General features: G+C 46.7%; 1 protein-coding gene across 3 annotated transcripts in view; it reads left to right on the top strand.

Moving 5' to 3' along the window:
- The first annotated feature begins 2,172 nt into the window (after positions 1–2,172).
- Positions 2,173–15,841, top strand: part of KSR2 (kinase suppressor of ras 2) — a 506,130-nt gene continuing 492,461 nt past the window's right edge. For all 3 annotated transcript variants that reach the window (XM_009426349.5, XM_063785031.1, XM_063785032.1), the window contains exon 1: positions 2,173–3,259. In XM_009426349.5, coding sequence (XP_009424624.1) covers positions 3,080–3,259 — 180 coding nt within the window. In that variant the 5' untranslated portion in view covers positions 2,173–3,079. The remainder of the gene's footprint in view (positions 3,260–15,841) is intronic.

The following is a 15,841-nucleotide window of genomic DNA, read 5'->3' as shown; positions in this document are numbered from 1 at the left end:
CTTTAAAATAACCATAATTAACATGTTTAAGAAAAATGAAAAGATGGAGAAAATAGATGAAAACAGATAATTTTACCAGAGAATCGGATTTCATAAACTTCATCGTCCAAAAGATTGAGAACATAGAGAACTTACTTCACCTGCTCATTGACAGATGTTGAAAATACTGACTCAGTTCTGTATACCTATAAATCCCATGGCTTACAGTATTGTTTTTCTTTCTTTGTGTTTTTTTTTTTTTTTTTTTTCGAGACAGAGTTTTGCTCTTGTTGCTCAGGCTGGAGTGCAATGGCACAATCTCAGCTCACTGCAACCTCCGCCTCCTGGGTTCAAGCGATTTTCCTACCTGGGAGTAGCTGGAATTACAGGCGCCTGCCACCATGCCAGGCTAATTATTTGTATTTTTAGTAGGGACAGGGTTTCACCATGTTGGCCAGGCAGTCTCAAACTCCTGAGCTCAGGCTATTCACCCGCTTCAGCCTCCCAAATTGCTGGGATTACAGGTGGGAGCCACCACACCGGGTCAGCTTGCAGTCTTAAAAAAAAAAAAAGTGTGTTGAGGGAGAGCATCAGGAAAAATAGCTAATGCATGCTGGGCTTAATACCTAGGTGATGGGTTGATAGGTGCAGCAAACCATCATGGCACACGTTTACCTATGTAACAAACCTGCACATCCTGCACATTTACCCCAGAACTTAAAAATAAAGGTTGTCATTCAACGTGGCCACCACTGGCTCCTGTTCTCTCTGCTTTTCAAGTGGCTTCATTTAAGAGTGACATATTATACCATGTGTTCTGAGTATCACGTCTTACTCAGTCCTCAGCACAGGGCTCTGTTCACCTAGAGAAAGAGGTGCCTTTTGCTAATCATTCTAAATACATCTGTTGGGCAATGTGTGTTGGGAATACTATTAGATAAGGTGGTTAGGGAGATGAGGCCTCTCTGAGATGATATTTGAGTTAACAGTGACAAGAAGAAACCCACCAGGAGAGGATTAGGGTGAAGCATGTTCTGAGCACTGTGGACATAGAGTACAAAGATTTAATCAAGAGTCAGCAAACTTTTCTGTAAAGTGCCAGACAGTAAATCTTTCAGGTGTTGTGAACCACCGGTCTCAGCTGCAGCTACTCAACTCTGCTTTACAAGGCAGGAGTAACCACAGACAATAAACAGATGGGTGGTGGTACTCCAATAAAACTTTACTTGTGGACACTGAGATGTGAATTTCACATAACTTTCACGTGTCACAAAATGTTATTTTCATTTTTTTCCAACCATTTTATTTACATTTTTATTTTTTGAATTTTTAGTAGCGACAGGGTCTTGCTATGTTGTTGCCCAGGTTGGTCCCAAACTCCTGGCCTCAAGCGATCCTCCTGACTGCCTCCCAAAGTTCTGGGGATTACAGGCATGAGCCACCTCACCAGGCTTCCAAAAATTTCAAAAGGTAAAAACCATCTTAACTGTGGAGCCATCGTTTGCTGATATAACGTCAGTTAGGTATGCTGGGGTCAGGCCACACAGACCTTGTAGGGCATGGGAATACTCAGAATAAGGCAAAGGCCCTTTTCCTCGCCAAACGGAAAGCCATCAGGGCGGGCCAGGGTACCAAGTCTAGGAGGCAGCTTCCTGAAATTCACGGAAGATCATCAGGTTCGCTTTATTTTTTCCCCAGTAACAAGGACAAACGAACAAAAAAGGCACACACACACAAACACACACCCAAAGGACAAACGAACAAAAAAGGCAAACACACACACACACCACCCCCGAGCTAAAGACAGACGGGACGTGCCCAGGTTCACGCCGACGCCTCTCCGGCGCGCACCGAGGGTTTTAAAGTTGGGCGCACACCTGCTCCCAGCCGGAGCGCACCTGCTGAGCAGCACTCCGGCCCGGTCTCGCGAGAGCGGTGCAGGAGTAGTGGCCCCCACCCCCTCCCCGCCACCAAATCCCTCTCCCCGCCCCCTCGCCCAGCCTCCAGGCTCGGGCACACTCCCGGCCTCCCCCCGCCGCCCCCGGGAGCAGGCTGGGCCCGATGCGCGCGCTGTCTCCGCGCCCCCGCCCGCCGATCGCTCGCTTGCTCGCTCGCACGCACTCCCGGTAGTAATTTCACTTTGCCACGCGAGCTCCGCAGCCCCTAGAAATCCCGCCCCCCGGCCAGGTGCGCGAGTCTGCGCGCTCCTCCTCCGCCTCCTCCGGCGGGTCCCTGGCGCGCCGGGGCCGGGGCCCGGCTGGGGCGGCTGCGCGCACGGCGCCTCTCCACCAACCCGCTCCCCTGCAGGTCCCTCGCTTGGTCTCCATCCCTCTCCGGCGCTCCCTCGCTCCCCCCCGCCCTTTGATTGACAGGCAAGATGTCGGTGTGGAGCGAGGCAGGAGCGATTGCAGCAACCGTCACCCCCGGAGCCCGGCGGCGGCAGCAGCAGCAGCAGCAGCAGCAGCGCGGGGAGGAGACAGCAGCCAGCCGCAGTAGCCGCCGCAGCCGCGGGAGCAATGCAGACAGCACCTTGAGAACGCGCTAAAGCACTCCAAACCGTGGACCATGCCGTGTCCCTGCAACTGGGAGGGGGGAAAACCAGATTTTTTTTGACATAAAAGCAAGCCAGCCAAAAATATATAATTTTGTCCTTCAAGGAGCCGGTGTGTAAAGAGTGAGCGCTATTTTCCTTCTCCTCCTGCTCCTCTCCCTCCTCCTCCTCTCCCTCCTCCTCTCTCTCCTCCTTCTCCTCTTCTTTTTCCTCCTCCTCCTCCTCCCTAAGTGTACAGACAGCATCACATCACCTGGTTTGCTTCTGAGAAACAGCATCTCTCCTTTTCAGGGACCAGAGACTCAGAGAGAGAGGAGACATTCTAATGGAGTCCGCTTGATATCCCAAAATAAAATAATAAATTTTGGCTCTTGTCCCCTCCTCCCACTCCCACCCCCTCAACCCTGTGTGAGATGTTGGATTTCTTCTTCATGAGACATTGTTGAGAAGTCGCAGTGGTTGGAGAGGCGGAGGGTAGACTACCTCTACTCCCCCCCCCTTTTTTCTCTCTGGGAGGAGGAGGAGGGGAAGGGGGTTGCAGAGCAAGCGATGGATGAGGAAAACATGACGAAAAGCGAGGAGCAGCAGCCTCTGAGTTTGCAAAAAGCCTTACAGCAGTGCGAACTGGTCCAAAACATGATAGACTTGAGCATCTCCAACCTGGAAGGGCTTAGGACCAAATGTGCTACCTCCAACGACCTCACACAAAAAGAAATCCGGACCCTGGAGGTAGGTGTTGCCTACGAAAAAAAAAAAAAAAAAAAAAAAAGCAATCCTTCTTTCCCCCTCCTTTCTCCCCACGGTCCCCTTTCCCTCTGATTCTGTTTATTGGGGGCTGGGGGTGGTGGTGTGGGCAAGCAAGGTGGGCACGGTTTGCTTTTCTGTGATTTCTCTCCTTGCAAAGCCTGCATTGGATATCCTTTTACTGTGCTGCTGTCGTCTGCGCTTGGCTGGGTGGTGGTAGTAGTAGTAGTAATTGTTATTCTTTATTTATTATTATTGTTGCGGCTGTTACCGTTGTCATTCGCTTCCTCGCTGAGGAGGGAGTTCTCTCTTTTTTCCGCTTGTGGATTTGTTTATATGCCACGGGGGCTTGTGTGCCGGGTAATACATTAAGGAGCTGCAGAGAACCCACGTGACCTTGCGCATTCTGCAGGTGGTCAAAAGGTGGTTTTTGCTCACAGAATGGGGCCGCCTGTCAGTGTAGACCTCTTCTTCTCTTGGCCTTCTTCCCCTCCCTCCTTTTGCTCCTTAGATTTTTTGTTTTAAATCAGTGATATACATGTCAGGAGGCAAGATGCATGAAAAAAAAATTCCTATGGAACTACCCATTTCCAATCCAATCGTTTTGATGCAGTGAGCTGTTGCAGGCCTAAAACGTATAAAAGGAAAAAAAAATATGCCTCAATCAGCACACATAGGTGGTGTGGGAGAATACTCCTGAATCTCAGTGGGACTGTGAGGAAAGAGGAAAGGGGTCGGGGAGGAGGAGTTATCTTTGGCTTCTTGTAACATTCTCTCCGGCAGAACTTGAGGGGGAGTTTTTAAACAGTTTTTTGGGGGAGTGGGATGGGATGAAGGGTGGTTGCAAAGTTACTCAGAAAGAAGATGGCAGAAATTATTTTTTTCTGAAGGCCATTTGGTCAAAGGAGGAAGATTTAAAGAGGCTTAGGAAATGCCAAATGCCTGGTGTCCACGAGATCGTTGGACATCTGCATTGTTCAAAATGTTTGAAGGGTTCAGCTCACTTCCTTCTGTCAGATCAACCCAGCTATACGCATGGGTTGATTAAATTTGGGAACTTCCATTAGCTGGCATCCGCCGAGGGTGGGGGCAGTGGGGCTGAGAGAACAGGGGTTCCCTCTGTGGTGGAGTGGGCATGAGCAGTACTGAGACGTTCATCTTGGTCCTGGCACATGAGTTCCCAAGGCCTGAACTCGTCAGTCCGTAGTGAATCTTGTAGCCTTCCTGCCCCTGTTGTAGCCTGGATGGGTGCTTTTCTCGGATTCACTTTGGGTATTTGTTTTTCTTCCGTGATTTTAAATTTGGCTGGATGTCAACATGCAGGAGGTCATCCCTTTGAAAGAAGAGAGAGAGAGAGAGGGAGGGAGAAAGAGAGGGAGGGAGAGAGAGAAAGAGAGAGACAGCGTGTGTGTGTGTGTGTGTGTGTGTGTGTGTGTGAGAGAGAGAGAGAGAGAGAGAACATGCTGTTTGCTACCCTAGGATGCATGTCTGTGTGCACCTGTCATCTGGAAATGTGATCCTCAGAGATGAAATAAGATCAATGTCAAGGTGTATCGGGAGAGTGGGAATTGTGTTGGGAGGCACAGGTATTGCCTTTCCTGGAGCTTGGGAGAGCAGGTGAGGCCGGAGCTCTGTTGCTGGAAGAAAAAGTGTGGGATGTTCTGATCCAGCCTTCTGTCTCTGCCTGAACAGTGCCCAAGAGCAGACTCTTCAGACCTGCATGCAGTCAATAAATAACCCCAAAAAAGCCACCTGAGCTCTCTTCTGTTCCTCTGAATCAGGAGTCCCAAATGCTAGTTTGTGTATTCCTGTGTAAGTTTCTTCGAAGTTTTCTTTTTTTTTGTTTCAAACATGCTCCATCCTCTGATAGCTTCCTGGATGGGGATGTGCCGCAGTGGGCATTGCCTTCTTTCTGCCTAGTGGTTTTCCTTTTAAACTGGGGGGATGGAGGCACTGGTAGGATGGCTATGGGGGAGTTGCAGTTGTAGGAAATGCATCTGTTTTCAGTTCCCTTGTCCCAGTATGCTACAGAGCATGCCAACCACTTTCGTCCATCTTGCCCAGGGAATGCTCTTGAGCAATTATTCCAATTTGTATTTCCCAGATTTGCAGGGTTAGGGAGGGCCCCTGCAGAGAGGCTGGTAACTTAGGGTCCAGCCAAGTCCAGCCAACCCTAACATTTGGGTCCACGGAATTTTCTAATTCTGTATGTCAAAACCATATGAGGGTGCTTGTTAAAATGCAGATTCTTAGCCTCTAACCCTAGAGATTCTAGTTTAGCTGGGATTAGCAAGAGGGTCGAGGAATCTGCATCTAATAAACAGTACAGGTATTTCTGATACATGTTTTCAAATGGACACTTTGAGATGCTAAACCATTAGGAGAAAGATGTGATATTTCAGCTCTTTAATGGTGAAAACTCACTGCTTGCTAACACTAATGCAAGTAATAAATTGAATAGATGATCCCTGAACAGTGCTGTGATAATGAACAGCACTTAATAGCATGTATACGCTTCTGTAGAAACAAAAATATGCAAGGTGGACTTGGCCTTCAGGAAGCATACTTCATGATATAATAATGTGTATGTGAAATAATGATAAAGTCTAAGAGGTAAATAATATGGGGGACAATGTGTGAGCCCATTAGGCATGTGTTCAGCTGCGTGAAATGGAAAACCCAATCCTAGCAGTAAGGCAAATAATGGTTTCTCTTCATGTAACAAGAATTCTGGAGACATATAGCTGCTTCAGTTGGCTCAGTAGGTTAGTAATACCAGGGCTGATGTCTTTGGGAATTCTCATGGCTTTTCTCTTATGGTTGCAAGATGGTTCCTGCAGCTTCAGCGATTACATCTGAGTTCAAGGTAGGAAAGAGGAGGACCTGGTGAGTGTGAAGGAATAAAGGGTTCCCCAGGACATCTCTTCCTCCTCACCTTGCAGATGATTTGATTATATCTTCTTGGCCAGAACTGAGTCCTAGCTGCAAGGGAGCCCGGGAAGTGGGGAAGTGGGAACACCACCAGGATCGGCTTAGATGGATCATGATCCATTGCCTGAAATGACATGTTGCCACTCCATGCAAAATCAGGGCTCTGCTAGTGTGGAAGGAGGCATAGGTAGATATTAAGTAAGTGGACAGCCAGCGATGGCAGCCATGGCACATTATCAGAAGATATTTTGGTGGAAAAGAAAGTTCATGAACTTTGAGTCAGACTGATATAGTTGTAAATTCTAGCTTGTCTTTTTACTTTATCTTGGGCTAGTGATTTAAGTTTTCTGATTTATAGTTTTAAGTTTTTGGCAAAACAGCAATAATTAAATAATATTCCCTACTTCAGAGGATGGTTATAAGGATTGAAAGAGATAACGTTTTCAAGGGTCTAGCACTATCTGGAACAGAGTGGCTGCAGGTGCTAAATGAATGACAGCTGTGATGATGATAATGCTTGGCATTACATGGTGTTGACTAGATGGCATGGAAGGGAGCAGTTCAGATTGGACAGAGAGAAGGAGGAGCTTGAGTAGCATTTCCAAAGTATGTTCTGTAGAACCCTAAATCTGTGGGATGTTAGCGTTTTTCATTCTTTCAACAAATGCTGACATCCAGGCACTGTACTTAATGCTGGTAGTCAATAAGTGTTCTGTGGACAAAACAAATTCTATGGTTAATAAGTTTGGGAAGGGTTGAGTTAAGCAAAGGGAAACAGGCATCTTTACTGCAGGACTTTTCTCAGAGCCTTTAATATGCTACCTATGTGTATTAGGCCTCCAAGAGAGGATAGAACGGAGTCTCGCTCTTGTCACCCAGGCTGGAGTGCAGTGGCGCAATCTCAGCTCACTCTGCCTCCTGGGTTCCAGTGATTCTCTTGCCTCAGCCTCCCAAATAGCTGGGATTACAGATGCCCGCCACCACGCCCTGGTAATTTTTGTATTTTTAGTAGTGACGAGCTTTTGCCATGATGGCCAGTCTGGTCTTGAACTCCTGACCTCAGATGATCTGCCCGCCTCGGCCTCCCAAAGTGCAGGCATGAGCCACTGCACCCGGCCCAAGGATTTCTCCTGGGATTTTTGTTCCATAGAATACACCTGGGAAAACATTTGGCAAAGCAGGGAAACCTTCTTGGTTGGGGAGATGGGGATTTGGAGTGAAGGATGAGGAGGGTTTAGATTGCAGCAAAAGGGGAGAGCATGCTGGACAAGAACAACACACCAGATGAAGGTATTTGAATGCCTTCATGGGGCAGCCTAGAGACCATTTTGCCCAGAATGGAGGGTACCTGGTAGCCTGTCATAGGAAATGAATTTAGGCCACTAACTTCTGGGATCCAACTAAAGATTAGAGAGTCAGACCAACAACGTTTCATCCCTTTGTGGAAGGAGATAGAAGTCTTCAAAGGTTTTGGAATGAATACAATAGAAAAGTATAAGCTTTTTTGTTTTGTTTTTTTGAGGCAGGGTCTCACTCTGTAACTCAGGCTGGAGTGCAGTGGCACAATCATGGCTTACTGCAGCCTTGACCTCCAGGGCTCAAGAGATCCTCCTGCCTCAGCCTCTTGAGTAGCTGGGACTACAGGTATGCGCCACCACGCTTGGCTAATTTTTTGTATTTTTTAAATAGAGACAAGGTATTGCTATGTTGCCCCAGCTGATCTTGAACTCCTGGGCTCAAGTGATTCGCCTGCCTTGGATGGCAGCCTACGGCAGGGGCTGGCAAACTTTTTCTGGAAAGGGACAGATAGTAAAGAGTTTAGGCTTTGTGGACCCTGCAATTTTCATCAAAGCTACTCGACTCTGTGCTGTAGCATGTAGCAGCCATGGGCAGTACATACATGAATGGGTGGGGCAGTTTTCTTTTTATTTTGAGACAGGGTCTCGGTCTGTTGCTCAGGCTGGAGTGCAGTGGCGTGATCTCGGCTCATTGCAACCTCCGCTTCCCAGTTTCAAGCGATTCTCCTGTCTCGGCCTCCTGAGTAGATGGGATTACAGGCCTGCACCATCACGCCTGGCTAATTTTCGTATTTTTAGTAGAGACAGGGTTTCAGACCAGCCTATTGGCCAGGCTGGTCTCAAACTCCCGACCTCCAGTGATCCGCCCACCTCAGCCTCCCAAAGTGCTGGGATTATAGGCGTGAGCCATCAAGCCGGGCCTGGTGGAGCAGTTTTCTAATAAAACTTTATTTATGGACCCTGAAACTTGAAATTGATATACTTTTTGCATGTCATGAATATTTTTCTTTTGATTTTTTTTTTGATGTTTATAGTTGTACAAACTGTAGTTTCTGGGCCTTACAAAAACAGGTGATGGTGGCCAGGCACAGTGGCTCACGCCTGTAATCCCAGCACTTTGGGAGGCTGAGGTGAGTGGATCACTTGAGGTCAGGAGTTTGAGACCAGCCTGGCCAACATGGCGAAACCCCGTCTCTACTAAAAATACAAAAATTAGTGGGGCATGGCAGCGGGTACTTGTAATCCCAACTACTCGGGAGGCTAAGGCAGGAGAATCACTTGAACCCGGGAGGTGGAGGTTGCAGTGAACCAAGATGGCGCCATTGCACTCCAGCCTGGGTGACAGAGGGAGACTACATCTCAAAAAAAAAAAAAACCAAAAAACAAAACAAAATAAAACCCAGGCGATGGGTCATATTGGGCCCATGGGCTGTAGCTTGCTAATCCCTAGGCTCTAGGATAGATGAGAGGGGAAAAACTCTGAAAGACAGAGACCATCCTAAGGTGAGCAAGTGACACTAGAATGGGAGAGTACTAGCCAAGTAGAGGTAGTTTTGAGCTGGATTCTGTTTTAGTTAAATTGCAAGGGGAAAAAAATATTAGGAGTTGGGGTTGAACAAGTATGGAATCTCCTTGTATAGCAAGGGTATTGTAGCTTTTTTTTTTTTTTTTTTTTTTTTTAAAGAGACAGGGTCTTGCTCTGTTACCCAGGTTGGAGTACAGTGGTGCCATCATAGCTCACTGCAGCCTTGAACTTCTGGGCTCAAGCGATCCTCCTGTCTCAGCCTCCTGGGTAGCTGAGACTACAGGCACATGTCACTGCACCCAGCTAATTTAAAAATTTTTTATAGAGACAGTGTCTTGCTTTGTTGCCCAGGCTGGTCTTAAACTCCTAGCTTCAAGCCACCCTCTTGCCTTGGCCTCCTAAAGTGCTGGGATTACCAGTGTAATCACCACGCCTGGCCTCCCATCATTTCTTTGCTCTTCATATATTCCATCTCAATTTTCTATTGCTGTGTCATGAACTATCTTTAAACTTAATTTCGTTTGGAAAACTTTGGGCTTAAGACAACAATTTGTTATTTTCATGATTCTGTGGGTTGGGCTTGGTTGGAGGGTTCTTCTGGTCTTGCCTGAGCTCCACTCATGTGGCCACATTCAGCTGGTGGAAAGGGAGGAGGATAGGAAAGCTGAGACTTTCTCTCCCTGCAGCCTGTTGGTGCGATAGCTTGGGTTTCTTACAGGTCTCCAGTGTTCCTAGAGAGCAAGAGGGAAAGTGGCAAGGAGTCTTGGTATTTGGAAATCACAGGATGTTACTTCCACTGGAGTTGTGAGATAATATAAGTCCCATGGCCAGCCTGGGTATAGAGGATGGGGAAATAGACTCCCATCTTGGTCAGAGAAGCTGCAAAGTTAGTGTATTAATTAGGACAGACTGTAAGAAATAGACCCCTAAATGTCTTTTTCTTGTTCGCTAAACAGTCCAAGGAGGGTGTTCTTGGTTTGCAGGTGGCGGGCCATTCTCTCATGCTCCAGACCCCTTCCCCTCTGCAGCATTATCATTGGTGCATCTAGAAGGGGGAGAAAGTGCAGAGAAGACAAAGCCTTATTTCCCAAAGTTGCCCTCATCAGTGCATTCCCTTATGCTTGCGTTCCCTTAGCTAGCATTTAGTCACAACACTGCAAAGAAAATGGAGAATGAAGTTTAGCTGAGCTCAGGAAGAAGAGAATAGGCTGGATGTGGTGGGTCACACCTGTAATCCTGGCACTTTGGGATGCCAAGGTGGGAGGATTGCTTGAACCCAGGAGTTCAAGACCAGTCTGGACAATGTGGTGAAGCCCCATATCTACCAAAATACAAAAATTAGTCAGGTGTGGTGGCACGTGCCTATAGTCCCAGCTACTCAGAAGGCTGAGGTGGGAGGATGGTTGGAGACTGGAAGGTGGAGGTTGCAGTGAGCCGAGATTGTACCACTGCACTCCAGCCTCGGTGACAGAGCCAGAACCTGTCTCAAGAAAAAAAAAAAAAGGAGAAAGAAAATATGGTGAATAGCTAGTAGTCTCTGCCACAGCTAATGATAAGCTGTCATATCAGTTATGTATTGCTATAGAACAACCTACCTCAAAACTTAGTAGCTTAAAACAATCATCATTTGCTCAGATGCCTGCAGTTAGGTATGGACTCAGCTGGCCAGTTCTGCAGATCTTGCCTGACTCACTTGTGGTTGTGTTTATCTGATGGCTCAACTGTGGCTGGAGGGTCCGAGATGGCCCTGCTCACACGGCTGGTGGTTGGCTACAGTGCCTCACTTCTCTGCTCCATGGCTTTTCTGGCAGGATAGCCCGGGTTTCTTACATGGTGGCAGCAACGGTGTTCCTAGAGGACAGGCGCCAGTGTGCAAGTCCTTCCTAAGCCTCTGGTTCTGCAACCTTTGCTAATGTCCTCTTTGCCAGAGCATGTTACATAGATAAGCCCAGAGTCCGTGTGACTATGGATTCCAGGAGATGTGGTTTACTGAGGGGCTAATGAACAATCTAATGTCACAATATACCACAGCCATGAAAATCAACCAAAACAAAAAGAGCATAGGGGAGCAAGGGAAAGATATGGGATGATCAACACAGGCTCTTTCATGGAGGTTTTACTAACTTCAGGAAGCCAAACCATGAAATATTTGGGGGAAGAGTGTGCCAGGCAGAGGGAACAGCAGATGCAAACTTCTTGGATGGGAACAGGCTTGGCATGTTATTGGAACCCCAAGGAGTCCACTGTAGTTGGAGAGCAGGGAGTGGGCAGGGAAAGGATGAGGAGGGACGCAGTGGGAGACAGAAGCTGGTCATAGGGAGCTTTGCTAAGACGCTAAGGTACTTGAAGTTTTTTTTTTTTTTTCTTTTGAGACAGGGTCTCACTCTGTCACCCAGGCTGCAGTGCAGTGGCACTGTCATGGCTCACTGAAGCCTCGACCTCCCAGGCTCAGTCCTTCCTCCCACTTCAGCCTCCCGAGTAGTGGGGACTGCAGATGTACATCACCATGGCTGGCTACATTTAAAAAATTTTGTAGAGATAGGGTCTCCCTATGTTGCTCAGGCTGGTCTCCAACTCCTGGGCTCAAGTGATGCTCATGCCTTGGCCTCCCAAAGTGCTGGGATTACAGGTGTGAGCCATCATGTCCAGCCTTGGATTTTGTTCTAACTGTGATAGAAGCCCTTTGAACCAGGGGTTATATTTTTAAATGATCTTCTGATTGCTGCAGGGTAAACAGACTGTAGGAGGTAGGAATCAGAGCAGGGAGACAAGTTGGTAGTTATTGTGGAAGTCCAAGCTCTCAATGACTGTGCTTTTGACTGGTATGATTGTTGTGGGGTGGATGGGGCAGGTGGCTGGATTCAGAAGATCAAGTATGTGGAAGGTGCTGATGAATCTGATGTGGATGTGAAGGAGAATCAAGAATCGAAGATTATTCCTAGGTGTTTGGCTTGAGTGCTAGGAGAATGGGGGTCCCCTTGTTTGAAATGTAAGACTGGAGGTGGAATAGATTGGGTTTGACAGTCAAGTCCTGTTTGACATGCTACATTTGTCAAGTAGACAGCTGGATGTGTGAGCTTGGAGCTCTGAGAAAGGCTGGAGATACGAAGTTCACTTAATAGACCATGAACCAATTTTTCAAATTATTGAAGTATTATTATTGTTTAATTAATACATAATAGATGTACATATTTTCAGGGTATGTGTGATATTTAGATACATTCATATAATGTATAGTAGTCAAATCCAGGTAACTGGGCTATCCATTACCTTAGATGTTTATCTTTTCTTTATACTGAGAACATTCGGATTATTCTCTTCTAGCTATTTTGAAATATACAATAGATTATTGTTTACTGTACTCACTCTACTGGTTTGTTCAACACTAGGTCTTATTTTTTCTATATATCTGTAAAAAGTATTATTTGTAATGGCTACATAGTATGACATGGATGCCCCATCATTTCTCACTTTATTTTGAGACAGAGTCTCACTCTGTCACCCAGGCTGGAGTGCAGTGGCGTGATCTCCGCTCACTACAACCTCTGTCTCCCAGGTTCAAGCAATTCTTGTGCCTCAGCCTCCCGAGTAGCTGGGATTACAGGCACATTCCACTGCACCAGCTAATTTTTGTATTTTTAGTAGAGATGGAGTTTCACCATGTTGGCCAGGCTGGTCTTGAACTCCTCATCTCAAGTGATCTGCCCGCCTAGGCCTCCCAAATTGCTGGGATTACAGGCGTGAGCCACCATGCCCGGCCCCCATCATTTCTTTAACCAAAATTCTATTGTCAGGTGCTTATGTTCATACTTTTACATTTTTATAACAATGCCACAGTGGACGTCCTTGTGGTTAATTCTTATTTTCAGCTCCTAGAAATGGAACTGCTGGATCAAAGGATATGCAAAATTTAGGACTTTCCATAGGTTTTGCCAAGTTGCCCTTCACCAGCAGTGTTGGAAAGGGTTCATTTCCCCATACCCTCAGCACAGGTGTATATTTTATTTTATTTTTTGAGTGTGAGTGTTTTGATGTCTAAGAGCTCAGGGTTAAGGAGGCTGTTGTCTCAGGTCAGAATGAGATCTTTACTGTTTTTAACTGGGTAGGGCCTGGGTACCTGGGGTAATGGGGAATACTTGATCTTCTGCACAAAGTGGTCAATCTCAGCTGGGTGCCGTGGCTCACGCCTGTAATCCCAGGACTTTGGGGGGCCAAGGCAGGCAGATCACTTGAGGCCAGGAGTTCAAGACCAGCTTGGCCAACATGGCGAAACCCCGTCTCTACTAAAAATACAAAAAAATTAGCTGGTGTGGTGGCACATGCCTGTAATCCCAGCTACTGGGGAGGCTGAGGCAGGAGAATCGCTTGAACCCAGGAGGTGCAGGTTGCAGGGAGCCGAGATTGCATCACTGTACTCCAGCCTGGGCAACAGAGTGAGACTCAGTTAAAAAAAAAAAAAAAAAAAAAGGTGGTCAGCCTGTGAGGACTTGGCCCTTTCCTTTTGCCTTGTGTTCATAAAGGTGTGCGTGTGTGTGTGTGTGTGTGTGTGTAACTCACAATTCTAAGTCATGATAAATGTTATGTCTGAAGGGTTCACTCCTCCCTCTGGGTTTTGAGAGTGGATTCTACCAGGCAATTTGTAATCCATCACCTTTCAATGAGTAGAAAACTAGGAAGTCTTTCCACCCCCAGAGAATGGGTCATTTTCTGGGCTTCCACCCATGTGGTCCCAACTGTTGGGAAGAGGGATAGGGCCTGGCCTTCCTTCTTGCCCACCATGTGCTGCTCTGGGTGCGGGGACAGGGGAGGTGTTGAGAGGCTGAGAAGGACAGGAGACACATGGCGGCCAGGCAGGAGGATGGAGAAGCTGAAAGATGGGAAGGGAAAAGGGACAAAAATAGGAGAAGAAAGTAAAAAAATAGAACGATTTTCTTCAGCAGGGCTTCTGTGATGCTTGGAATGTCCTTCCAATGGGTCGTGACCACAACCGTGGTTGTTGCTCCTTTACAGGCAGGTTTATTGAGGTTTAGAGTCACCAATTTGACCCAAACTGACCGAGTAAGGCAGCCGCAGACACAGGAACAGACAGAGGTTTACTGCTCTCCTGTGGACTCCCCAAAGGTGAAATCTCCTGGAAGAGAAGAAAGAAAGATGAGGAGAAACAGAGGGCGAAGGGGAAGTGTAGACGTTAATGGTAATGATGTGATTATAGGTGGCAGCCATAGGATTAATGACAATCACGATGATGGAATACTTTCTCTGTCTCTAAAATGCTTTCCTTGGTGACTATTATGGATGACAATTATTTGAGAGAAATAGAGGACTGATAGAAACAAAGTAGAAACATAGAGACAGGGAAGGATGAGATAAAGAGAGGGAGATATTTTAGACCTGAGCTATCCAGTATGGCAGCCACTTGCCACATGTGGCCATTGACCAACGGAAAAACGGTGAGTCCTAGTTGAAATGTGCTGTTAGTGTCAAATACACACCAGATTCCAAACTTTTTTTAAAAATTAAAAAAAAAATTTTTAAGAGAGATGAGGGTCTCACTATGTTGCCCAGGCTGGCCTTGAACCCCTGAGCTCAAGTGATCCTCCTGCCTTGGCCTCCCAAAGTGCTAGGATTACAGGGGTGAGCAGCCACCCCCAGTCCAAACTCTTAGTATGAAGGAAAAAATATATAAAATATTGCATTGATAATTTCTATTTTCTATTTTTTATTTTTTAGCGAGACAAAGTCTTGCTCTGTCGCCCAGGCTGGGGTGCAGTGGTGCAATCATGGCTCACTGCACCCTTGACCTCCGGAGCTCAAGCAGTCCTCCTACCTCAGCTTCCCAAGTAACTGGGACTACAGGTACATGCCACCACACCTGGCTAATTTTTAATTTTTTGTAGAGGTGAGGGTCTTGCTATGTTGCCCAGGCTGGTCTCCAACTCCTGGGCTCAAGCAGCCCTCCTGCCTTAGCCTCCCAAAGTTCTGGGATTACAGGCATCAGCCACCATACCTGGCCTTGATAATTTTTTTTTTTTTTTTTTTTGAGACAGAGTCTTGCTCTGTCACCCAGGCTGGAGTGCAGTGGCTCAATCTCGGCTCACTGCAAGCTCCGCCTCCCAGGTTCATGCCATTCTCCTGCCTTAGCCTCCCGAGTAGCTGCGACTACAGGCGCCCGCCACCACGCCTGGCTAATTTTTTGTATTTTTAGTAGAGATGGGGTTTCACCGTGTTAGCCAGGATGGTCTCGATTTCCTGACCTCATGATCCGCCCGTCTCGGCCTCCCAAAGTGCTGGGATTACAGGCGTGAACCACTGCGCCTGGCTGGCCTTGATAATTTTTATATTGACATGTTAAAATGATAACATTTTAGATATATTGGGTTAAATAAAATATATTAAAATTAATTTCACCTGTATATTCTTTCCTTTTTTTTTTACCCCCTGAGGCTACTAGAAAATTTTAAATTAACAAAGGTGGCTCACTGTATATTGCTATGGAACAGAGCTGTTTTTGAGCACTGAAGCGATTTCTCTGTTTTGCCATAATAGAAATCTTGGTCTTGATGAGGACTGAAAATCTGATCCCCCGAGAGTTACCAGGCAGCCATTGATTAAAGCAGTGCATGCATTCCAAAGATGGATGCGTTTGATTTTCCTGAACCAGAAAAGTGAGATCAAGACTCAGAAATAATAACCTGACTCCCTGCAAATTCAAATGGATGCTTTAAGCAATATAGACTAGTAGTTAGGAGGGCTTGAGCTCTGAGGTGAGATTGTTTGGGTTCCAGTTTGGTTCAGGACTTAACTAGCTAAGTA

The sequence above is a fragment of the Pan troglodytes genome, chromosome 10 (genome assembly GCF_028858775.2).
Source record: "Pan troglodytes isolate AG18354 chromosome 10, NHGRI_mPanTro3-v2.0_pri, whole genome shotgun sequence".
NCBI classification, from domain to species: Eukaryota; Metazoa; Chordata; class Mammalia; order Primates; family Hominidae; genus Pan; species Pan troglodytes.
The sequence above is the reverse complement of the archived record's forward strand: the minus strand, read 5'-3'. Positions and strand labels throughout refer to the sequence as shown.